Below are 17,132 nucleotides of genomic sequence, written 5' to 3'. Positions count from 1 at the left end.
GGGGGGGTGGGTGGGGAAAGTTAAGGTGGAGGGGACAAGTGGGGGGTAAAGTGGGGTGTCGGAAACCATACCACCATCACTGCCTGAAAGACAGGGCATTGACAGTGCCTGGAAATGGTGATGATGACGGACGGTGATGCTGGTGTGGTTGGTGTATGCGGGGTATTTGCTCGTACACCGTACGCCGGGGGGTGGGGAGAGCCCACCATGAGGCGGCCCCACCTCAGACTAAACGCCCACAAGAAAAACATTAACAACATACTCTTCAACGCATGCTAGCCATGTGGCTTCCTCCGTACCGCCGTACCTTCACCTCTGGCCGAATGGTACCTGCCAACATTTTGAGTTCCCCTCGTCCCGCCCTCCGCTGTCCCCCGCCACGTACTCCCCACTTTTCCTCCCAATCACCTCCCACCCACCCAACCCCCGCTCACCCTCCGCATCCCCGGCTCCAATACACACATGCAATCCCTCACCCCCATATCCCCCAACCCCACCCCCGCATCCCCCCAACCCCACACACAACCCCCCACCCGCACACCTGCAAAGTCAGTTCGGGGTCGCCGACGTCCCCTCCCCCACCCGAACCACCGGAGACAGCACCAGGACCGGGCAGACGGAAGGTGGCCAACAGCGAAAAGTCCGTCAGGACACCACCACCACCACCACCAGTGTCACCACCAACAACAACCAAGCCACCTCCAAGCTGCTGCTGCTGCTGCTGCTGGTGTGGCTGTAGCGTCGACCCAGATATCGTGACAGCGTCAGTGCTACTGCTATCTCCTCCATCGGCGCCGGCGGCACCGCTGCTACAGCCGCCCTTGGCCTGGAGACCGGGAGCTGCTACCGCCCATGTTGGCGGGGGGGACGACGCCGCCTCCGAGCACTGCAGCACACCTGGTTGCGGCCCCCTTGAGGCGGCGGGCTGGGGTTGGGGCTGAGAGTCAGGGTGCTGACTATGTTGATAGGGGTGGTACGGGTGGGGGTGGGGGTGGGGGTGGGGGGAAGGTGACGACGGCCCCGCTGCGCTGAACTCTCCGGCGGTTGGCGGTTGTTGTTGTGGCGGTGGTGGTTGAAGTACCGGCGCCGAAGGCACGCGGATGCCGTACATCTCGCTTAGCTCCAACAGTCGCCGCAGCTCCAGGGGGGCCAGGCGCAGATTGAAGCAGGCCTGTGTGTATGTGTGTTGGGGGGGAAGAGGGGGGATCGGGGGGTGGGTGGGGTGTAAGGGGATTTTAAGGAGGCGGAAGGCCACAGCGTGTATGTGTGTGTACGTGCGTTTAGAGGAGCGTAATACACATACACGCACATACACACACGATTTTAAGGAGACGTTGGGTTCAGCCGCAAGCTCCTCTCACATCCTCTCCTTCACCCCGCGAACCAACATCCTCATCCTCATCTCCAAAACGACCAATCACTGCTTCGGGATTGTACGACTTGATTTTAAGGGTTTTAAGGGTTCTCATCTTACTCCAATTCCAACCTCTCGGCCGTTAACCAACCAACTCCCAACCACCCTCCAACCACCTGCTGATGTTGCAAGTCCAATTGTACTCCTGGCCCCAGCAACTCCAAAGTGCTCAACTCAAACTGCAATCTGGGGAGGGAACTGCCGCCACCACCACCAGATGCAACAGCTACCAACTTGGCGAGTTGGTGATCACGGTACGCGGCCAGCAGCTCCGAAACCAACTGAAACAACTGAAATTGCTGCTGCTGATGGTGATGATGATGATGACATTGCTGTTGTTGGTGTTGAGATGCTGGTGATGAAGATGCGGATAGGCCGTGTAGTAGCGGCGGCGGAGGCGGAGGCTGCGGAGGCGGTGCTAATGATGGTGGTGGTGGCGGTGGTGGCGGTGGTGGCGGTGGTGGAAGGAAAGCCCGGCTACGGAGCAGGGCCCGAAGGGTAGCTAGGCGGCTGCTGGCGGCGGCGGCGGCGGCGGCTGGTCCGGAGGATGGGGAGGGGCTTGCTCCCGGGTGGGGTTGAGATCGCGGCGGGGGGGAGTCAGGGGCCAGGTGGGGGGGGGGCCCGCAGAGTGGCAGGAAGGTATCGTCGTCGAAGAGGAGGTCGGGTGGTGCGGAGCCCAGCGGGGAAGGCCGGGGAAAGAGGACCTGCGCGAGGTGTTTTAGGGACCTGAGCGGCGATGAGGGAAATGCCGACGGTGCGACATTTGTGTGCGCGTGCCTGTGTGTGTGTCTGTGTGTGTCTGTGTGTGTGCCTGTGTGTTTATGTGGCAGGGTCAGGGGATTGCGGCGAGAGGGAGTGGCGGGGGAGGTCCGAGGGGGTGAGGAGGAGGAGAGGAGTAACGCGGGCTTTCCTAAAGGAGTTGGCTTATTGGGCAAAACTTGCAGCTTGCTCGCAGGCTCCGCTTAGGCAATTTATGCAGATTTCAAGGGATTCACATATCAGACGGTACGGACAGCTGAACAGGGCCCGGGCCCGGCGACGTAAAACTAGGAAGCGCCGATGGTGATCCGATGGGAAGCCCAGCAGATTAGGCGTGATAAGCAGAATGCTACAAAGCCTCCGCACCTGCCAGTGGAGATGTCGCGAACACCATGGTATAGCTAAATGGCAGATCCGCATTTGCGACGAGACATGCTCAAGTGTCGCATTGCAAGGCAACGCCTGACTGACATAATCAATCTGTCGTTGCAAATTGTCCATGCTTGGAACCTTTCTCCTTTCTGTTAGGAGTCATACGGTATACAGCAAAACTATAGTGCAGCTAAAGTGGTCATCGCCAACTGAAGCTTACAAAACGAACTTTATACAAGATATTTTCTATGAAACATCTCGGCATCACGAGCAATCAACATGAAATTCCAGAACCAGCGGACGTTTACCTACGCAGGCCGGTTAAGCGTTGCGTAGCTGCACGTCGATAACAAAGCGGGTAGCTGTTCCTTCTTGTTACCAGATTTATTGCACTGAGTTGATCTTTACTTGGCCCTCACAAGTAAATTTTACCCAAACGTTTCTTCAAGGTGCAGAAACGCGTGATTTCGGAGCGGTAGCCCTATACTCTACCGTACGCAGGAACGTTCATCAATGCAACTGGGATCAGAGGTCGCCAGACAGCCCACTTCACCTTCGGGACCGGTCCTATTCCTCTTGACAGGAAAATTCGCAGGCAGGCGGCTGCGTTCCTGCCTCAAGTAGGTCGTAGCTGGTTTGGCTTTGCTGCGGTCCGTTTTCTGCATTACGCGATCCGCAGGGTATGCAAACGTGTGGTGGCTGGGAGAGGCCTAAATAGGCTTTCCAGGGGCATAACCTGCAAAAGGCTAATTTCCCCATGCCGGAAAGCCACAGCCCTTTACCTCCCCTCGCAACACTGCCCCGTCAACCAGAGAGCGGAGAACTGGCACTCCCATGTAAATGAATGCAAATGGCATCTGCGATGCTTGATGTGTGTGTGTATGTCTGTGTATGTCTGTGTGTGCGTCTCTGTGTGTGTATGTCTGTGTGTGTGTGTGTGTGTGTGTGTGTGTGTGTGTGTGTGTGTGTGTGTCTGTGTGCTAACCCGCAGCATAGCAAGGCCGTTGCGGCTTTCCACCTTCCGCTCTACCACGTGTCGTACAGCCCACAAGCCCTTCGTACTGAACAGCTCAAGTATCACTTCAACCCATGACTACGTCAGGTCCAGTACGGCATTTCCCACATTCGCAACCCCCCTAAAGGACCCCTCCCCCTCCGGGGCCTTTTTGTCTCACACCTTTCATGCCCAGGCTCCAACACCGCTAAAGTCCGTCTTTCCCCCCTCCCTCCCCTTAAACCCCCCTCCCTCTCCTCCTCCCTCCCTCCTTTCCCCTTCCTTCCCCTCCCTCCCTTTTCCATCTTAACAAGTCGCCCGTTGGTTCGTTGGCATTTCACGTCGTACAACTTCCCCTTACCTCCCTCCCTTGTCCGACTTTGCAAACACACCTGCCCAACCCCAACCCCCCCCCTGGGCTCTCCCGGGCTGCTGTGCACTGCTGGGTCGCCAGGACCCATCCAGCGATATGTAGACCCGGTGCTACAGCTCTTACTACTACCACCACCACCATTATAGCTCCTGCTACAGCTGCCTGACCTCGCTCTGCAACCGCTCTGTGCCGCCTTTCGCGGCTCATCTCGCGCTACAGCAGCGGCATATCCGGGTCCACCTCCCGCGCCCAGGCCGCGTACCCGCCCAGCATGTCGGTCACCCCCTCCGCCCCCAGCACCCCCGCCAGCCTCGCCACCACACGCTGGGAGTTGTTACCTCGCCGACATAACACCACCACACGGGGGGTCGGGGTACGTGCCCCGGGAGCAAACCCCCCACCCACTTCCAACCCCCCGCCTACTCCCCCGACTCCCCCGCCGTACACTGACTCCATTCCTCCACCGCCAGGTGGACCATCAGCCGCTAATGCATCCACGGGACCGTCACCGCCGCCGCTGACGCCGCCTCCTCCTCCGCCGCCGCCGCCGCCGCCGCCGCTGCTCCGCCTGATTCCCGTGAGGCCGTCCGTACGACATCGAGATGCTCCGCAGCCTGATGCAGATGTGGTCACTGCAGTAGCAGTTGAGGTGGCGGTGGTGAAGTTGGTGGTGGTGCTGGTGGTGGTGCAGCCAGAAGGAGGAGGAGGCGGAGGAGGTGGGGGGGGCGTCATGGACCTTGCCGTACCCGCGATCAACGCCAACACCTCCGGTAATCGCTCCTCGAAGCGCTCGTACGGCACATGTACGACGCCTGGCAGCGCCATGACGTCGTACTGCGTCTTAGGCCGCACATCCAGGAACACCGTCGTCGCCGTCGTCCGCCTCCGCTGCTGCTGCTGCTGCTGCTGCTGCTGCTGGGCTTCGTCTCCAACCACCTCTGCCTCCGCCGCTGCGTCCCCCTCCCCCTCCCCCTCCCCCTCCTCCCCCTCCTCCTGCTGCTGCGTATCTGGTCGTTGCTCCTCCTGTTGGAGACGGGTGAGGATTTCGGCGACCTGGTGCGGCTCCAATCTGACCCGTGGGTCAATGAGCCTGACGTCCTCGGGCGGTCCGTCGTCCGGCGGCTGACCGGTGAAGGCCACGTAGTCGTACGACGGCAGGCTGCCGCGGGTGATGGCGGGGGAGGTGCCGCAGGCGACACACGCCGGGTTACGGTTCCGGAGCCGCACTGTTGTGAAGCGACCTGTGTGGGAAAGTAGGTGTGAGGGAGTGTGGGGGAGTGTGGGGGAGCGTGGGGGAGTGTGGGGGAGTGTGGGGATGGGAGGCAGCGAGGGGTTTTACGCCTACGCCATCCGTACATGTGATTGGTACGGGTGTTTGCACACACTCCGTGAAGCTCTCGCTAACGCATGTCCTCCTGTCTCAAGGAGAGGAGAGTGCAACGCGCTCCTCACCTTCTGTGCGGTGAATCGATACCAGTTGTTGATAAGGCCCCTTACCTCGGGGCCTTATGTACGGCACCGAGGGTAACTTCGCGACATACAGAAGCGCCTCAGTTGAAGCTGCAAGAGGCCCTATGTTCCGTCTCTCGCTCTCTCTTCGTGTTAAACTAGGTAAACGTAAGTTGTGGGTCCAATGGACGAGTTGCACTTCTCTGGGTAACGCAACCGAGTTGGGGTTAACATACATACATACATACGCACACACAGGCACACATGTCGTACCTGCCAGTGCGTCAAAAATGGTCAACTTCTTGGAGCTGACGTCACCCACGCGACCTAGAATCTTGATGACCTCCAGAGCCTTCCGGGAGGCGGCGGGGGGGAGCGGGGGGAGGAGGTGGGGAGGGGGATGGGAGGGGGAGGGGGGAGGGGGTGAAAATGGAAAGTACTTCCCCCCAACTCAAATCAGTGGCACCTCCGCCTACCCTTCCCCACCCTACCCGGGCACATCCCGCCGAGGATAGCAGTCGCCGCCATCCTTTCCCCCATCTTACCCCCCCCCCAGTTCACACCCCCGCCCGTATTTCCCCCCGCCCCCCCTCCCCCCCCTCCCCCCCGTCCCACACACCTGCAGGCAGCCCATCACCCCGGGCACCACCCCCAGCACCCCGGCCTCCCCGCAGCGACTGCAGTTCTCAGGAGCCGGCGACTCGGGAAACAAACACCGGTAGCAAGGACCTGTGCGTGTGCGTGTGTGTGTTTGTGTTTGTGTTTGTGTGGGTGTATGTGTGGAGGGGGATGGGAGGATGGGGGTAAGTCCGTGTGTGTGTGCGAAAACGGCGCAATGGGAAATCACTCTATCCTGTGGTCTTGAGGCGCTCCGGGGGTGTTCAAACCGGGGCGGGGACGTGTGTTGGTGTGTTTGGGGTTTTACACGGGGATTGACACGCGGGTTGGATGTGTTTTGTTCGGTATGCGGGGACGGACATGTACGACAACGCCATTCGTAACGGTGCGGCGAGGAAGGGCAATGGAGCTAAGCGAATGCCACACACAAACACACATAATGTAAGGCGAGAGAAAGCCCCGTCAGAAACTTTCCATTCTCCCGTACTCTTCCGTACCATCTCCATAGTTGTACACTGTGAGTTGTCCATCCGTACCAACCGCCGCGGCTGACACCAGTGGCTTGCCGGACACCACACAGGCATCACTGTACGACATTGTACGGCATATGCAGGGTACGGCATTTCAGGTATGGGGTTGGAGCAGCTGGTCTGACAAGGGCTGCCGATTCTCCGGGAGGCGGGAAAACTTTCTTTTCTAATTTCTCTCTCTACATTTTTTCAGTAATGCCGTGTACAGTAATGCCGTATACATTCCTTAGCATCATACATAATCGTCTAAACAATAATCACAAAGCATTTCTTTCACTTAAATCGTATTGCACGTCCCTACTCTAAATAGGTCAGGTAATTGAATTGGCGGAGGCGGCGGCATCGACGGGTTCGTGCGTAGGAAAGCCCCGGGAAGAGCCTTTTCGTCAAAAAGAAATAAATACACACATCGCCAACACGCAACGCCACACCCCCCAGTCAAATACACATATCGTACACTGTATGCATGACAGTTAGCTGCATTCCCTCCAGCCCTTCATCGCCTGAGTGGCCCCCCCCTGTCCCTCCCCCCCCTCCCCTGCCCCGCCCCCCCTCCGTGTCGCCAAACACACCTCACGAGGTAGCGGGTGGCAGGGTTGTCCGACGCGTCCACCACCACGTCGTACGCATCCACTAACCCCAGGGCGGTGGCGGGGGAAAAACCCGCAGTGTGGGCCACAATCTGGGGGGGGGTTGTGGGTTTTGCAATGCTGTTACAGATGACGAGGTGTGCAAGGTAGCGGTAGTAAAAACGACAGGACAGACGTCAGGTGGTCGAACATGGTGGCTGTTCGGGTTGCGGGGGGTCAGAAGGAGGATCGCACCGTGGTGCGGTACCATCGGCATGTCATCGTGGCGTGAGGGGGAGAGCTGGGGGAGGGGGTAGGGGCAGGGGGAGGGGGGAGGTGAGGTGAGGGGGGGAGGGGGGAAAGACGAACCACGAACGAGTGAAGCTGCTGCCAGGGGGGGAGGGGGGAGGGGACACCATACGTGGGAAAGGTAGAGAAGCGAACGCCTGCTGCTGCCGTGTTCAAGAGGGGCCCGAAACGGCCCCTAGTGAGTCGTACGCGGTCACGTGGTGTCATGCGGGCCCGTGTACGGCTGCTACTGCTACTGCTAGTGACTTCCTCCCCCCACATACACCCACACACCCAACAACCCCCCCAACCCCCCACCCACCTCTATGGTCGGGTTAATGGCGGCGCACGTGATCCGCCCGGACACCGCCTTGTGTATCCCCACGCGGCTGGTGGCGTGGAGGACCTGAGTGGCGTGTGTGTGTATGTGTATGTGGGGGGAAGAGGAGGGGGAAAGCAGGGGGGGAGTTCCGTACGAAGCCAACCACGACGGAAACGTCTTCTGCAACCTTCCAAACCCTCACACGCCCCACGACATACATACATATTAGATTTGGTTGGATGCTGGTAGTGAGTTGCTGAACCCAACGAATACATTCTGAAGTCGGATGGGGTGAATGGATTAGGGTGACCCTCTCGCAGGGGAGAGCAGGGACTGCCTCGGGAAAGGGGGCCGCTGGTGAAGCTTAACCACCCTGTAACAACGTACATACATATACACGTACATACGCACATACAGACGTACCGACCTGGCGGTGCAGGTTGGTGACGTCCACCGTATCATGGTCCACAAGGCCCAGGCGACCTGTACGGCACACCGTGTACGTCTGCTCGCTTTATGCGGGACAACCAAATGCATGTGTACGAACGCGGAGGCCCACGATTACTCCCAAAGGGGCCAGGAAAAGTGGAAAAAAACGCCATAAAACCGCCGTACCGTCCCCAAAACCCTGACTCACACTCCATCCCGCATCCCTCATCCCTCATTCCCGCCGACATGCAAGCTCTTGTCCGCCGCCGCCCTGCCCCCTCCTCAACCCCCCCTTGAGCCCCCAACCAGGACCCCCATCGGGACAGCGGAGCCCCCCCCCACAGGTCACACCGTGATCCAGTCTCCCCTCCGTGTGTGTGTGTGTGTGTGTTCCCGCCCCCGGGAGATAGTTGTCACACTTCCTGCCACGTCAGGATTACCCCCTCATCCCCCTCACCCCCCCCCTGACTTGGCTTCTGCTTGTGAGAGCTCCCCCTTCCCCACGACCAGTTTTGCAACTTCGCTGCTTGGAATGTGTACGGCAATGGATTACTCGGCAGCACGCGTTCACAGCACGTGTAGTTTCCGCCAGCCAGCCAGCCATACATACATACATACATACACGCACTTACCCACTCCCGCCGCCGCCAGGTACATGGCCACCGGCGACCCCAGTCCCCCGCAACCCACCACCAGCACCGAGCCGCGACATAGTCGCTCCTGAGCCGCTACTCCGAAGGAAGGCAGCAGCAGGTGGCGGCTGTAGCGCTCGGCCTGAGTACGGTTGAGGCCGTGACGAGGCGCGGCGCGAGGTGGAGGCGGCTGTGGAGGGGACTTGTTGGGCGCCTGGTGATAGGTGGTGAGGATTGGGGGGGGGATGGGGGGGAAAGACGAACCACAAACGAGTGAAGCTGCTGCCAGGGCAAGAGTGGGGGGGATGGGAGTTTGGTGGGGAAGCGCAATGCCAGGAGGTGAAACCCTGGGGGGGCATTACGGTGATACGTTTGAAAAGAATAGAGGAAAGGGAAGGGGAGAGGAGAGGCGCCTTGGCAGGTCGTGCCATAAAGTGTTGGGCGTGGAGGATGGCGTTTTTTTGGAAAAGAGAGGAGTGAGTGACATAAAAGGGAGCTGGAGGTTTATGCAGAGGTTTGAAGTGCGGGGGTCTTGCGAAGTTTGAGTGGGAAGCTTAGGGATGGGATGGGTCGGCAGGTCGATGCTGGTAAAAAGGGCAGATGAGAAGAGAGTGCAAGAATGTGAAACAAGAATGTGAAACACAGGCCCACGTGGAATTGAGAAATTATGATAAAATGAAAGCGCAATTCGGCTCACGCTTTCGTCCTTCGACGCCTCTCCGGTGCCGGAGCCGACAGCTCCACCGTGGCCTAAAAGCTCGAACTTCAGCGCAGCAAGCTGCTCTTGCAGAGATGCTACTGCTCGTTGAAGTTTTATGTTTTGCGCTTTAAGTGCGATATTCGCCGCCCGCAGCGTAACCATGTCATCCTCAGCCGGTAATCCGCCTTTTAAATCCATCGTTGTACAACGTAATGGCTTTACCCCATCAAAGCTTAATGTCTAGGAATATTGTATGGTAGCTGTCAAGGCGTGGACCTGTTGGATTACAAAAGCCGTTGGTTTCGGGGACAGAGACACAACCGAGAGACAACACTTCCAACAAGAACATTTGCCAATCATCTTCATCCACAATCATCAAATAAAGCTAAAATGATGTCTGACGAAACTAACTCCAACGTAATCATCCCCAAAGTGGGTTTCGTTGGGCTGGGCGCAATGGGCAAAGGCATGGCCAAGTGCCTCGCTATGCACCTCAACTCCCAGGAGCAGCCGCTTTCGGTGTTTAACCGAGATCACACAAAGCTAGAGGCCTTTACATCAGATCCGGCGCTGCTTCGCCTCCAAGTCAAGGCTGACCTGGCCGACATGGCGCTGACCTGCAACGTCATCTTCACAATGCTGTCCCACGACGCGGCGGTCCGTCAAGTTATGGGTCAGATCATCGCCGCGCAAGAGAGCGCAAGCCGCACGAACCCCGCCGCGCTGGAAACCCTCCAGCCGGCGCGCGTGCTTGTGGACTGCAGTACGGTTAGCCCCGAAACCACAAAGATGATGAGCGCCGCCGCGGAAGCGGTGGGCGCGCTCTACGTGGCCTGCCCGGTTCTCGGACGGTAAGGTGTCGTACAAGGATGACGTAGAAATGTGCATGCCTCAAGGACAAATCCGTACACACGTGGATATGTAATCGAATGGTAGCGATTTAAAAAAGCAAGGTTATCTTTTCAGCGCCATGCGCGCTGCCTTCTGCACTGCATTCCACATAAGGCCCTTTCCGCACACGTCGTCAGGTGCGTGTCAAAAAAGATAGATACTCGCACCCCATGAAAACCCCTCATTCACCCCCCACCCCTTTTCCTCTCCACCAGGCCGGATGCCGCCGCCGCTGCGAACCTCCTCATCTTCTGCTCGGGCCCGGACGAGGCCAAGAAGCTCGTCATGCCGTACCTAAGGTTTGTACGGCATGCCTCCGTTACCCCTTCTACCATCATGAATGCGGGGCTGACTATCGACTATTTTTCCGTCTGCGTTCTTACTTTGAATGCTGTGAAGTGGGTGATAGTGCGCATGTGGGCAGTTCCTTGGCTAGGAATGACGTGACTGTAGGGGCTGTAGGGGCTTGGCTGCCACTAGCCCGACTAGGCGCAGGACATGCACTACGTCTAGGCCACTGTCTACGGCATTGTCGTACCTGCCGTACATACCTTTCCACATTGCCGTACACGTGCAGTGCTATGGGTCGCAAGGTTCTCGATCTGGGTCGGGAGGCCCACAAGGCCCACATGATGAAACTGCTGGCAAACTTCCATTTGGGTGAGTGTACGGATGTGTTTTTAAGGGTGTGTACGGATGTGTGCGTGTATGTATGTGCGTATCAGGTTTGTGTTTGTGGTGGCCACGTGAACAGTACGGGTGTACGGATGTACGAAATTGTCTCACCATACCAAACAAGGATGGCAAGGCAATGACCAGTAAGGCCACACACACACCTACCCCCTCACACACACACACACACACACACACTCTCCAAGCGATTGTGGCGAACCTCTGTCACTAGGGCGAGCTGTGTGTGACATGCATCTGAGTATCTTGTATGTGTATGTATGTAAGTCGGGTATCTCCGGCTTCTTTGCGCACATATGCGTTTGGGATTCATTTCACCTCCCGCCTTTTCAGCCTCCCCCAACCGCCCCAACCCGCCCCAGTTTCGCTGATTGAGTTGCTATCCGAGGGGATGACGCTGGCTGAGAAGAACGGCATTGAGCGGTGCGTGTATATGTGTATGTATGTGTGTATGTATGTGCGTGCGGAGGGAGGACGGGCACTTGGGAGGGCGGCGCAATGAGGGTAGGATGGAGGAGCGGTTGGTGGTTGGGACGTTGTCGTACTTGGGAGCATTTAGTTACACACCGTTGGCGGGGGTGAATGGATAGGCTTGAGTAAATGGCGGGTGGGATGAAAACGGGTTTTAGGGTTTCAACAAAACTATTGACATGGGCGGCACATGACGTTGTCGTGTCCCCCCATACCGCCCGCTTCGCCCATCCCCTCCGTTTCTTTCCAAATCTTTGCACTTAAATATTAATCCCCCTCCTATCCCCCATTCTCCCCCCACAACCTCAACCACCTCGTCAAATCAAAACACCCACACCCACACCCTTCCAACCCCTCAGTGACAAGTACGTGGCCTTCATTAACGAGATATTGCCGGTGCCCATCGTCAGCGGGTACTGCTCCAGGATCGCTGCCAATGCTTTCGACGCAGGACTGGGTTTCACGGTAACGTTGGGACTGAAGGTGCGTGTGTGGGGTGTGTGTGTGTGTGTAGGGGGGAAGGGTTTAGGGTTTTATAGGTTATATTTTGGAGGTTTCGTGATTTTAGAGTTTTACAGGGGTTTTGGAAAGGGGACCAGCGGCTTTTCTCGTACAATTGGTCTGGGTTGCTGTTGTAGGGTTTGCGTCACCATGAAATTGTTATCATCATTATCAATATCACCGTCTATCTCTATCACTATTATATCATTACCACTATCAATGTTTTATCGTCGTCATTATCGACAACATCAGCATCGTAGTTTTCCCCTCCTCTCTTCTTGCAACCCCCTCCCCTTCCTCGGCCTTTTCGCACCCTCCGGGACTTCGCTCGTACCGGTACGACAACCAACATACAACCAACCTATACACAAATACCATAATCGCCACAAACAACCACGGACAACATGACACCACCTGCGCACTGCGCTCTCCTCCTTTGACCCGACCCTGACCCTGACGCTTCTTGTACGGCGGCTGTACGGCTGTACGACGCCAGGACGTCAATTTGATGCGCAAGCTGGCGGAGGACAGTGAGATGCCGCTACCGCTGGTGTGTCGGTTGGTCGGGGTTTGGGGTTAGGGGGGGAGAGGGGTGGGTGGGAATCGGAGGGAGGGTTGGGTGGGGAGGGGAAAGAGGAGAGGCGGGTTCCCTTTAGGGGCAGGGCATCATTCCCTTGCTTTATAAATGAATGTGACAGCAGGTGCAGCTTAAAGGCTAGGTGGCATGTTGGACGGCAATCGCACCAGAAGACCCCCCAATGCAGCGGAGGTGCGGGAATGGAAAGTTAGTTGGAAAGCTTGGTAGCTGGAGGGCTTTTGGTGGTCTAGAAGGTGGCCATTCCAGCAGCGCTATGTGTGGGGATTACGGAGATCATGGTTTTAGGGTTTTAGGGTTTTACATTCGTGATTGGACTGTTCCCGAGCTCCTCCCGGCCTCAGCCCTCCCTCATCCCCCCTTCCCCCCCCCAATTGGGTTTCAGGCTGACGTGGCATTCAACCACCTGCTGGCCGCCAAGGCCGCCGGGCTCGCTGACAAGGACTGGGCGGCGTTGGCGGTGGCGGTCCGGGGGGCGGCGGGGTTGCACCAGTGAAGGGACCTCCAACGAGGGGGGGAACGGCATCACTGCAGCCATCACCGCCGCCATGTAGGGCGGGGGGGGGGGATTTCTAGTCTTCCGATTGGGTGATTGGGCGGGTGGCAGGAGGCCAAGAGCGGCCGCGGCCAAATTGCCAGAGTTGAGGAGGGGTGCCTATGGCTTTGATGATGTAAGGGAAAGGCTGGCGACCTGACGTGGTCCCGTCCCGACCTGGTGGCAAGTACGTAGTCGAAATCATATATACCCACAGAACGCAATTTGTTGAAGCAGGAAATCCGTCCGCTCTTGCAGTAGTGCCGTACGGTGGGGCTCTCTTAGGATGATGGTGGAGGAGGGTAGGTACACAGGAACTTGTATATATGAGTTGGTGTGTCATGTTGTGATGTCGTAAGTCCCATTTTCGCCGCGGTTGCGGTTGCCGCCTGTTTTGGTTGTGCCGTTTGTTTGTTTCCGTTTCATGCTTTGCTGTGCGCCCTCAATCAATTTTCACGAATTCGACTGGGACTGGAGGGGACCCCTGTATGGTCCTATGCGCGAACCGACTGATTGAAAGATGACCGATATTGGCCGCGTATTCGGATACGGGGTTATCCAACGTCACACGTACCGCCACATTCACCATCAGCAGGATGCCTTTGATTTGCCACCACCAGTAAATGCCATCGAGTAACCCGTAACGGTAATGAGGGCCACCCGCGACAAGGGCCCGTTGGTCATTAGGTCATTGGTCACTTGGCCATTCAAACGCCTAGTGGGGGGTTTGAATGGGCCGCTCCCACCTCAATACCTCAACCCCAGGGGTCACTCCCACCTCAATACCACCTCGTGCAGCTGCACCTTGTCGCCAACATCACCATCGCCATCTCACCATTAAAGACAGCACCCGTGTAGCGGCAGCGGCGACAGCATTAGTCGTAGCACATCATCGAGCACAACCATCCACTTTTATGGCGGACAAGGAATATAACGATGAGGCACTACTACTACTACTACCCGGTAGCATTGCATCATCGCATCAGCATCTACCCCTACAATCAAAACCAACACAGCCAGCAGCCATACCATGATTCATCACATCGCCGACACCGCAGACGCAATTTCACGCAGCAGTATTACATACATACATACACGCAGGTAGCACGCACGCACGTCGCGATGGTGGTGGTTGCGGAGGGGAGGTCACCCCACCAGTGGCGGACACCCCTCAGCCGCCGGGTAACAACCTACCCTGGGGACCTGACATGTGAGAGAGAGAGAGAGAGAGAGAGAGAGAGAGTGTCCTCTTCTCCTTCGCGCCGCCCTCCGCACCGAGGCAGTAAGTCACAAAGGCCGCAAGTTTTCACCCAACTTCCGAGTAGCGAATACATGCATGCGTAACAATACATACATAAATACGTACATGCATACGTACGCACAAACGGCTGCGACTCCATGTATGTCGCCGAGCCCTCTCCTCTCTGCTGCTGCCGCTGCTGCCCACTCCGTTGGCACACTCGCCTCACCCTCACCTCCATTAGGTTGGGAGGCTCACGCAAGACTCAAATCACAATCTATAGCTCATTTTGCCTTTACGAGGCCCTAACGCCTCTCTCCAACTCAAACTCCTCATCGTCCTTCCGATGTTTTTTCCATTCCTGCTGTTGCTGCTGCGGATGCGGAACCTGGCTCCTCAGTTTAAGATGTTTTCCGCGCCATCGCAAAGTCAGCGAGACCTCTCTCCCAGGCTTCACGAGTAAGGCCTGAGGGGGGTTTGGGGGTAGCGGGTAGCGGGTGGCGAGTGGGGCGGCCTTGTGAACATGATGGTCAACTAGTCGGTACACGGATTGGCCGTACGGCCGACGGAATAACATGAAGGGGGTGTGGCAGGCTGTTTTGAAAGGGTGCCTCCATGGGCAACAGCCCACTGAACCCAAATCATCCGGATGGCCGACACAAGCTCAACCACCCAGCGGCAGGATGGTAGCACAACGGACGGCCGTACAACTACCAACGGGAACCGACCTCTTGGCGTGTAAATGCAGGTGATGCCTAATTTGGCACACTCGGTAATGTTCCAGCGCTCGTTGTCGTAAAATATCATGTCTTCAAACTGGATGCCCGACTTCTTCTGGATGGCTCGGAAGTGCGTGAGTTTGCTGCCCGGGTAGATCTCCTGCATAGGGCGGCGCGCGAGAGTGAGAGTGGGAGACGTGCGGAAGAGAGGAGAAAGTTTAAGTTACATCAAGCTACACTTTCATAAACAAACCTTTCCAGGAAATAAATCCAAATATGTTAAGGGGGGAAAGGGGAGACGTGCCTTGGGGCCGTGGGAGTGCGGGTTTTGTGTTGGGGGGAAAGGGGTGGGATGACGGGTAAAAAAGGCATGGGATGAGTGGAAGAGCTCGGGACGCGGTGTTTTGGGTGAGCACTTGTGTGTTGTGGCCTAAGCAGGTTCGTCCCGCGTGTTGGCTAACCCAGCTGGATCTCGACCCACCGGCCGCCGCCAGGTCGCTCTTACTCCAAAATTGTAGCTTGCTTGCATGCGGCAGGGGACGTTAAATAAGCAGTACGACTACCTTCAGTACCTTTATTTTCTTAAAACGGGCCGTATATCCGTACCTGGTACGATGAAATGTCAAACATGCTCTTGGACGTGCCGTGCTTTCCGTCTTCTGTCACGAGGAAAGTCTTGAGGCAGGGGATTGCCCATTCGGGGTATTCGGTACGGCTGACGTACGCCTGTGTGTACGGTGTACGGCATAACAATGGCATCAACGGCAGCGGCAAGCTGGCTGACAGGAAAAGAAAGGGGAGCGCCGACTTTAATACACCTGGTGGTTGTGGTGGTGGTGGTGGTGCTTGCAATCATTTGAGGTTGGAAATGGAGCGAGCGCGAGGGGCTCGGGTGTGTGTGCCCACCTCGGGGTGGGGGGTTGAGACTCTGAGGGAAATCATAGGACCCAAACCCGCCGTACGACATGCCAGCATGTAACATATACACATCGCCAACCCCCCGGCCCCCACCCACCACCTCCGTCTGCCCCCACCGAGGGTTAGTCGCCAGCTCCGCCAACACCGCTTCCGTGGCGCCCATCAACTCGATTCGCTGATTCCGTTTGTCGTACACCGCACCGGATTTGTCCCGTCGGAAGGGTGCGCCGCCGTCCAGCATGTACCTGTTTGGCCGTATAAGACACCGTACAGGACATCGCAGGGTTGATTTGCTGGTCAGGAAAACCAACCGCCCGCGCCTGGTCAGCAAAACACGAATATGAACACAAGTTATGAGCACAGCAAAACATGGTTTGCAAACTCGGATGGGAGGACAATTATTACAGGGCCTTGTGTGAGGCAATCATGCCTACGGTGAATTGGCGCTGTTGAGCTCATGTGACACAAAAGCTGTGGGTGCAACCGCACCGATGGAACAGTCTTTAAATAGTCCGATGGAGAGAGACAGGGATGCGAGCTGTTGGGCTTCGCCCAAAAACTTAGTCGAACAGCCCGGCTCAGGGTTTCGGCCGCAAAGTCCACAGCAAAGCTTGGGACCCCAAGTCGTTAGCCACCTGCGTGCGTTGACTCACATTTCCGGCCACCTGCACGGTGTGACAAAAGGTTTGAGGATTGTACGGAATGTCTATTTGTCCACAGCAAAGCCGAGATGAGTAAAGCTGAAACTGGGACAGTCAGATTAAGATCTACGCTTACCAGAGCGTTCCGTCCAGATCAAACGCCACGAGCCGAGGAAGGGCTGTCATCAAGGGAAGAGCTGGCTTGGCTGGGCGAACAAGCCTTGCAGGTTCGACTAAATCTTTCTTAATTGCACCTATAGGCCGCAGCAACTCTGTATGGCGTAAGGAACGCGGCGATGAGGGACACGGCGCAGACCGCATCAAGGTCTGATTCAGAAACGTCGCCAAGAAACGTCTAACGCTTATATTACAAGTTTTAATATCGCAGGGGTGAGAGTTTTACGTGAATTGAAAAGGTGTCCTGTGCATGCCTGGCCCCTGATAACAACAGTACCGAAGTCAGTTCATGTTTCTCGCACTTC

The 17,132-nt window shown here is 57.0% G+C and overlaps 4 protein-coding genes across 4 annotated transcripts in view; 1 reads left to right on the top strand and 3 right to left on the bottom strand.

Moving 5' to 3' along the window:
- VOLCADRAFT_98999 (uncharacterized protein) overlaps positions 1–2,567 on the bottom strand; it is a gene marked incomplete at both ends in the record, with an annotated part of 4,159 nt that extends 1,592 nt beyond the window's left edge. Inside the window, 4 exons of the mRNA XM_002957797.1 lie at positions 542–733; positions 898–956; positions 1,082–1,171; positions 2,540–2,567. Of these exons, the coding sequence (XP_002957843.1) occupies positions 542–733; positions 898–956; positions 1,082–1,171; positions 2,540–2,567 (369 nt within the window). The remainder of the gene's footprint in view (positions 1–541; positions 734–897; positions 957–1,081; positions 1,172–2,539) is intronic.
- A 1,558-nt stretch (positions 2,568–4,125) lies between these two features.
- On the bottom strand, positions 4,126–8,912 carry VOLCADRAFT_68613 (uncharacterized protein; the record flags this gene model as incomplete). Its single annotated transcript, XM_002957796.1, has 10 exons — positions 4,126–4,316; positions 4,659–4,800; positions 4,966–5,153; positions 5,635–5,713; positions 5,981–6,090; positions 6,477–6,565; positions 7,082–7,191; positions 7,689–7,772; positions 8,116–8,171; positions 8,750–8,912. Coding segments are annotated over 10 exons (1,212 nt in total), but the record flags the coding sequence as incomplete, so codon positions are not given.
- A 930-nt stretch (positions 8,913–9,842) lies between these two features.
- Positions 9,843–14,140, top strand: VOLCADRAFT_107841 (uncharacterized protein; the record flags this gene model as incomplete). Its single annotated transcript, XM_002957821.1, has 8 exons — positions 9,843–10,300; positions 10,556–10,639; positions 10,918–11,000; positions 11,393–11,453; positions 11,861–11,984; positions 12,499–12,552; positions 12,983–13,063; positions 13,898–14,140. 8 exons carry the CDS (start codon positions 9,843–9,845, stop codon positions 13,988–13,990), a joined length of 1,038 nt encoding a protein of 345 aa, XP_002957867.1. The 3' UTR covers positions 13,991–14,140.
- A 633-nt stretch (positions 14,141–14,773) lies between these two features.
- Positions 14,774–16,836, bottom strand: VOLCADRAFT_119798 (uncharacterized protein; the record flags this gene model as incomplete). Its single annotated transcript, XM_002957795.1, has 6 exons — positions 14,774–14,838; positions 15,101–15,251; positions 15,698–15,817; positions 16,107–16,254; positions 16,663–16,674; positions 16,787–16,836. 6 exons carry the CDS (start codon positions 16,834–16,836, stop codon positions 14,774–14,776), a joined length of 546 nt encoding a protein of 181 aa, XP_002957841.1.
- Positions 16,837–17,132: the final 296 nt, after the last annotated feature.

The sequence above is a fragment of the Volvox carteri genome (genome assembly GCF_000143455.1).
Source record: "Volvox carteri f. nagariensis unplaced genomic scaffold VOLCAscaffold_80, whole genome shotgun sequence".
Lineage (NCBI taxonomy): Eukaryota > Viridiplantae > Chlorophyta > Chlorophyceae > Chlamydomonadales > Volvocaceae > Volvox > Volvox carteri.
Note: the sequence above shows the minus strand (reverse complement) of the source record. Positions and strands in the feature narration are given on the sequence as shown.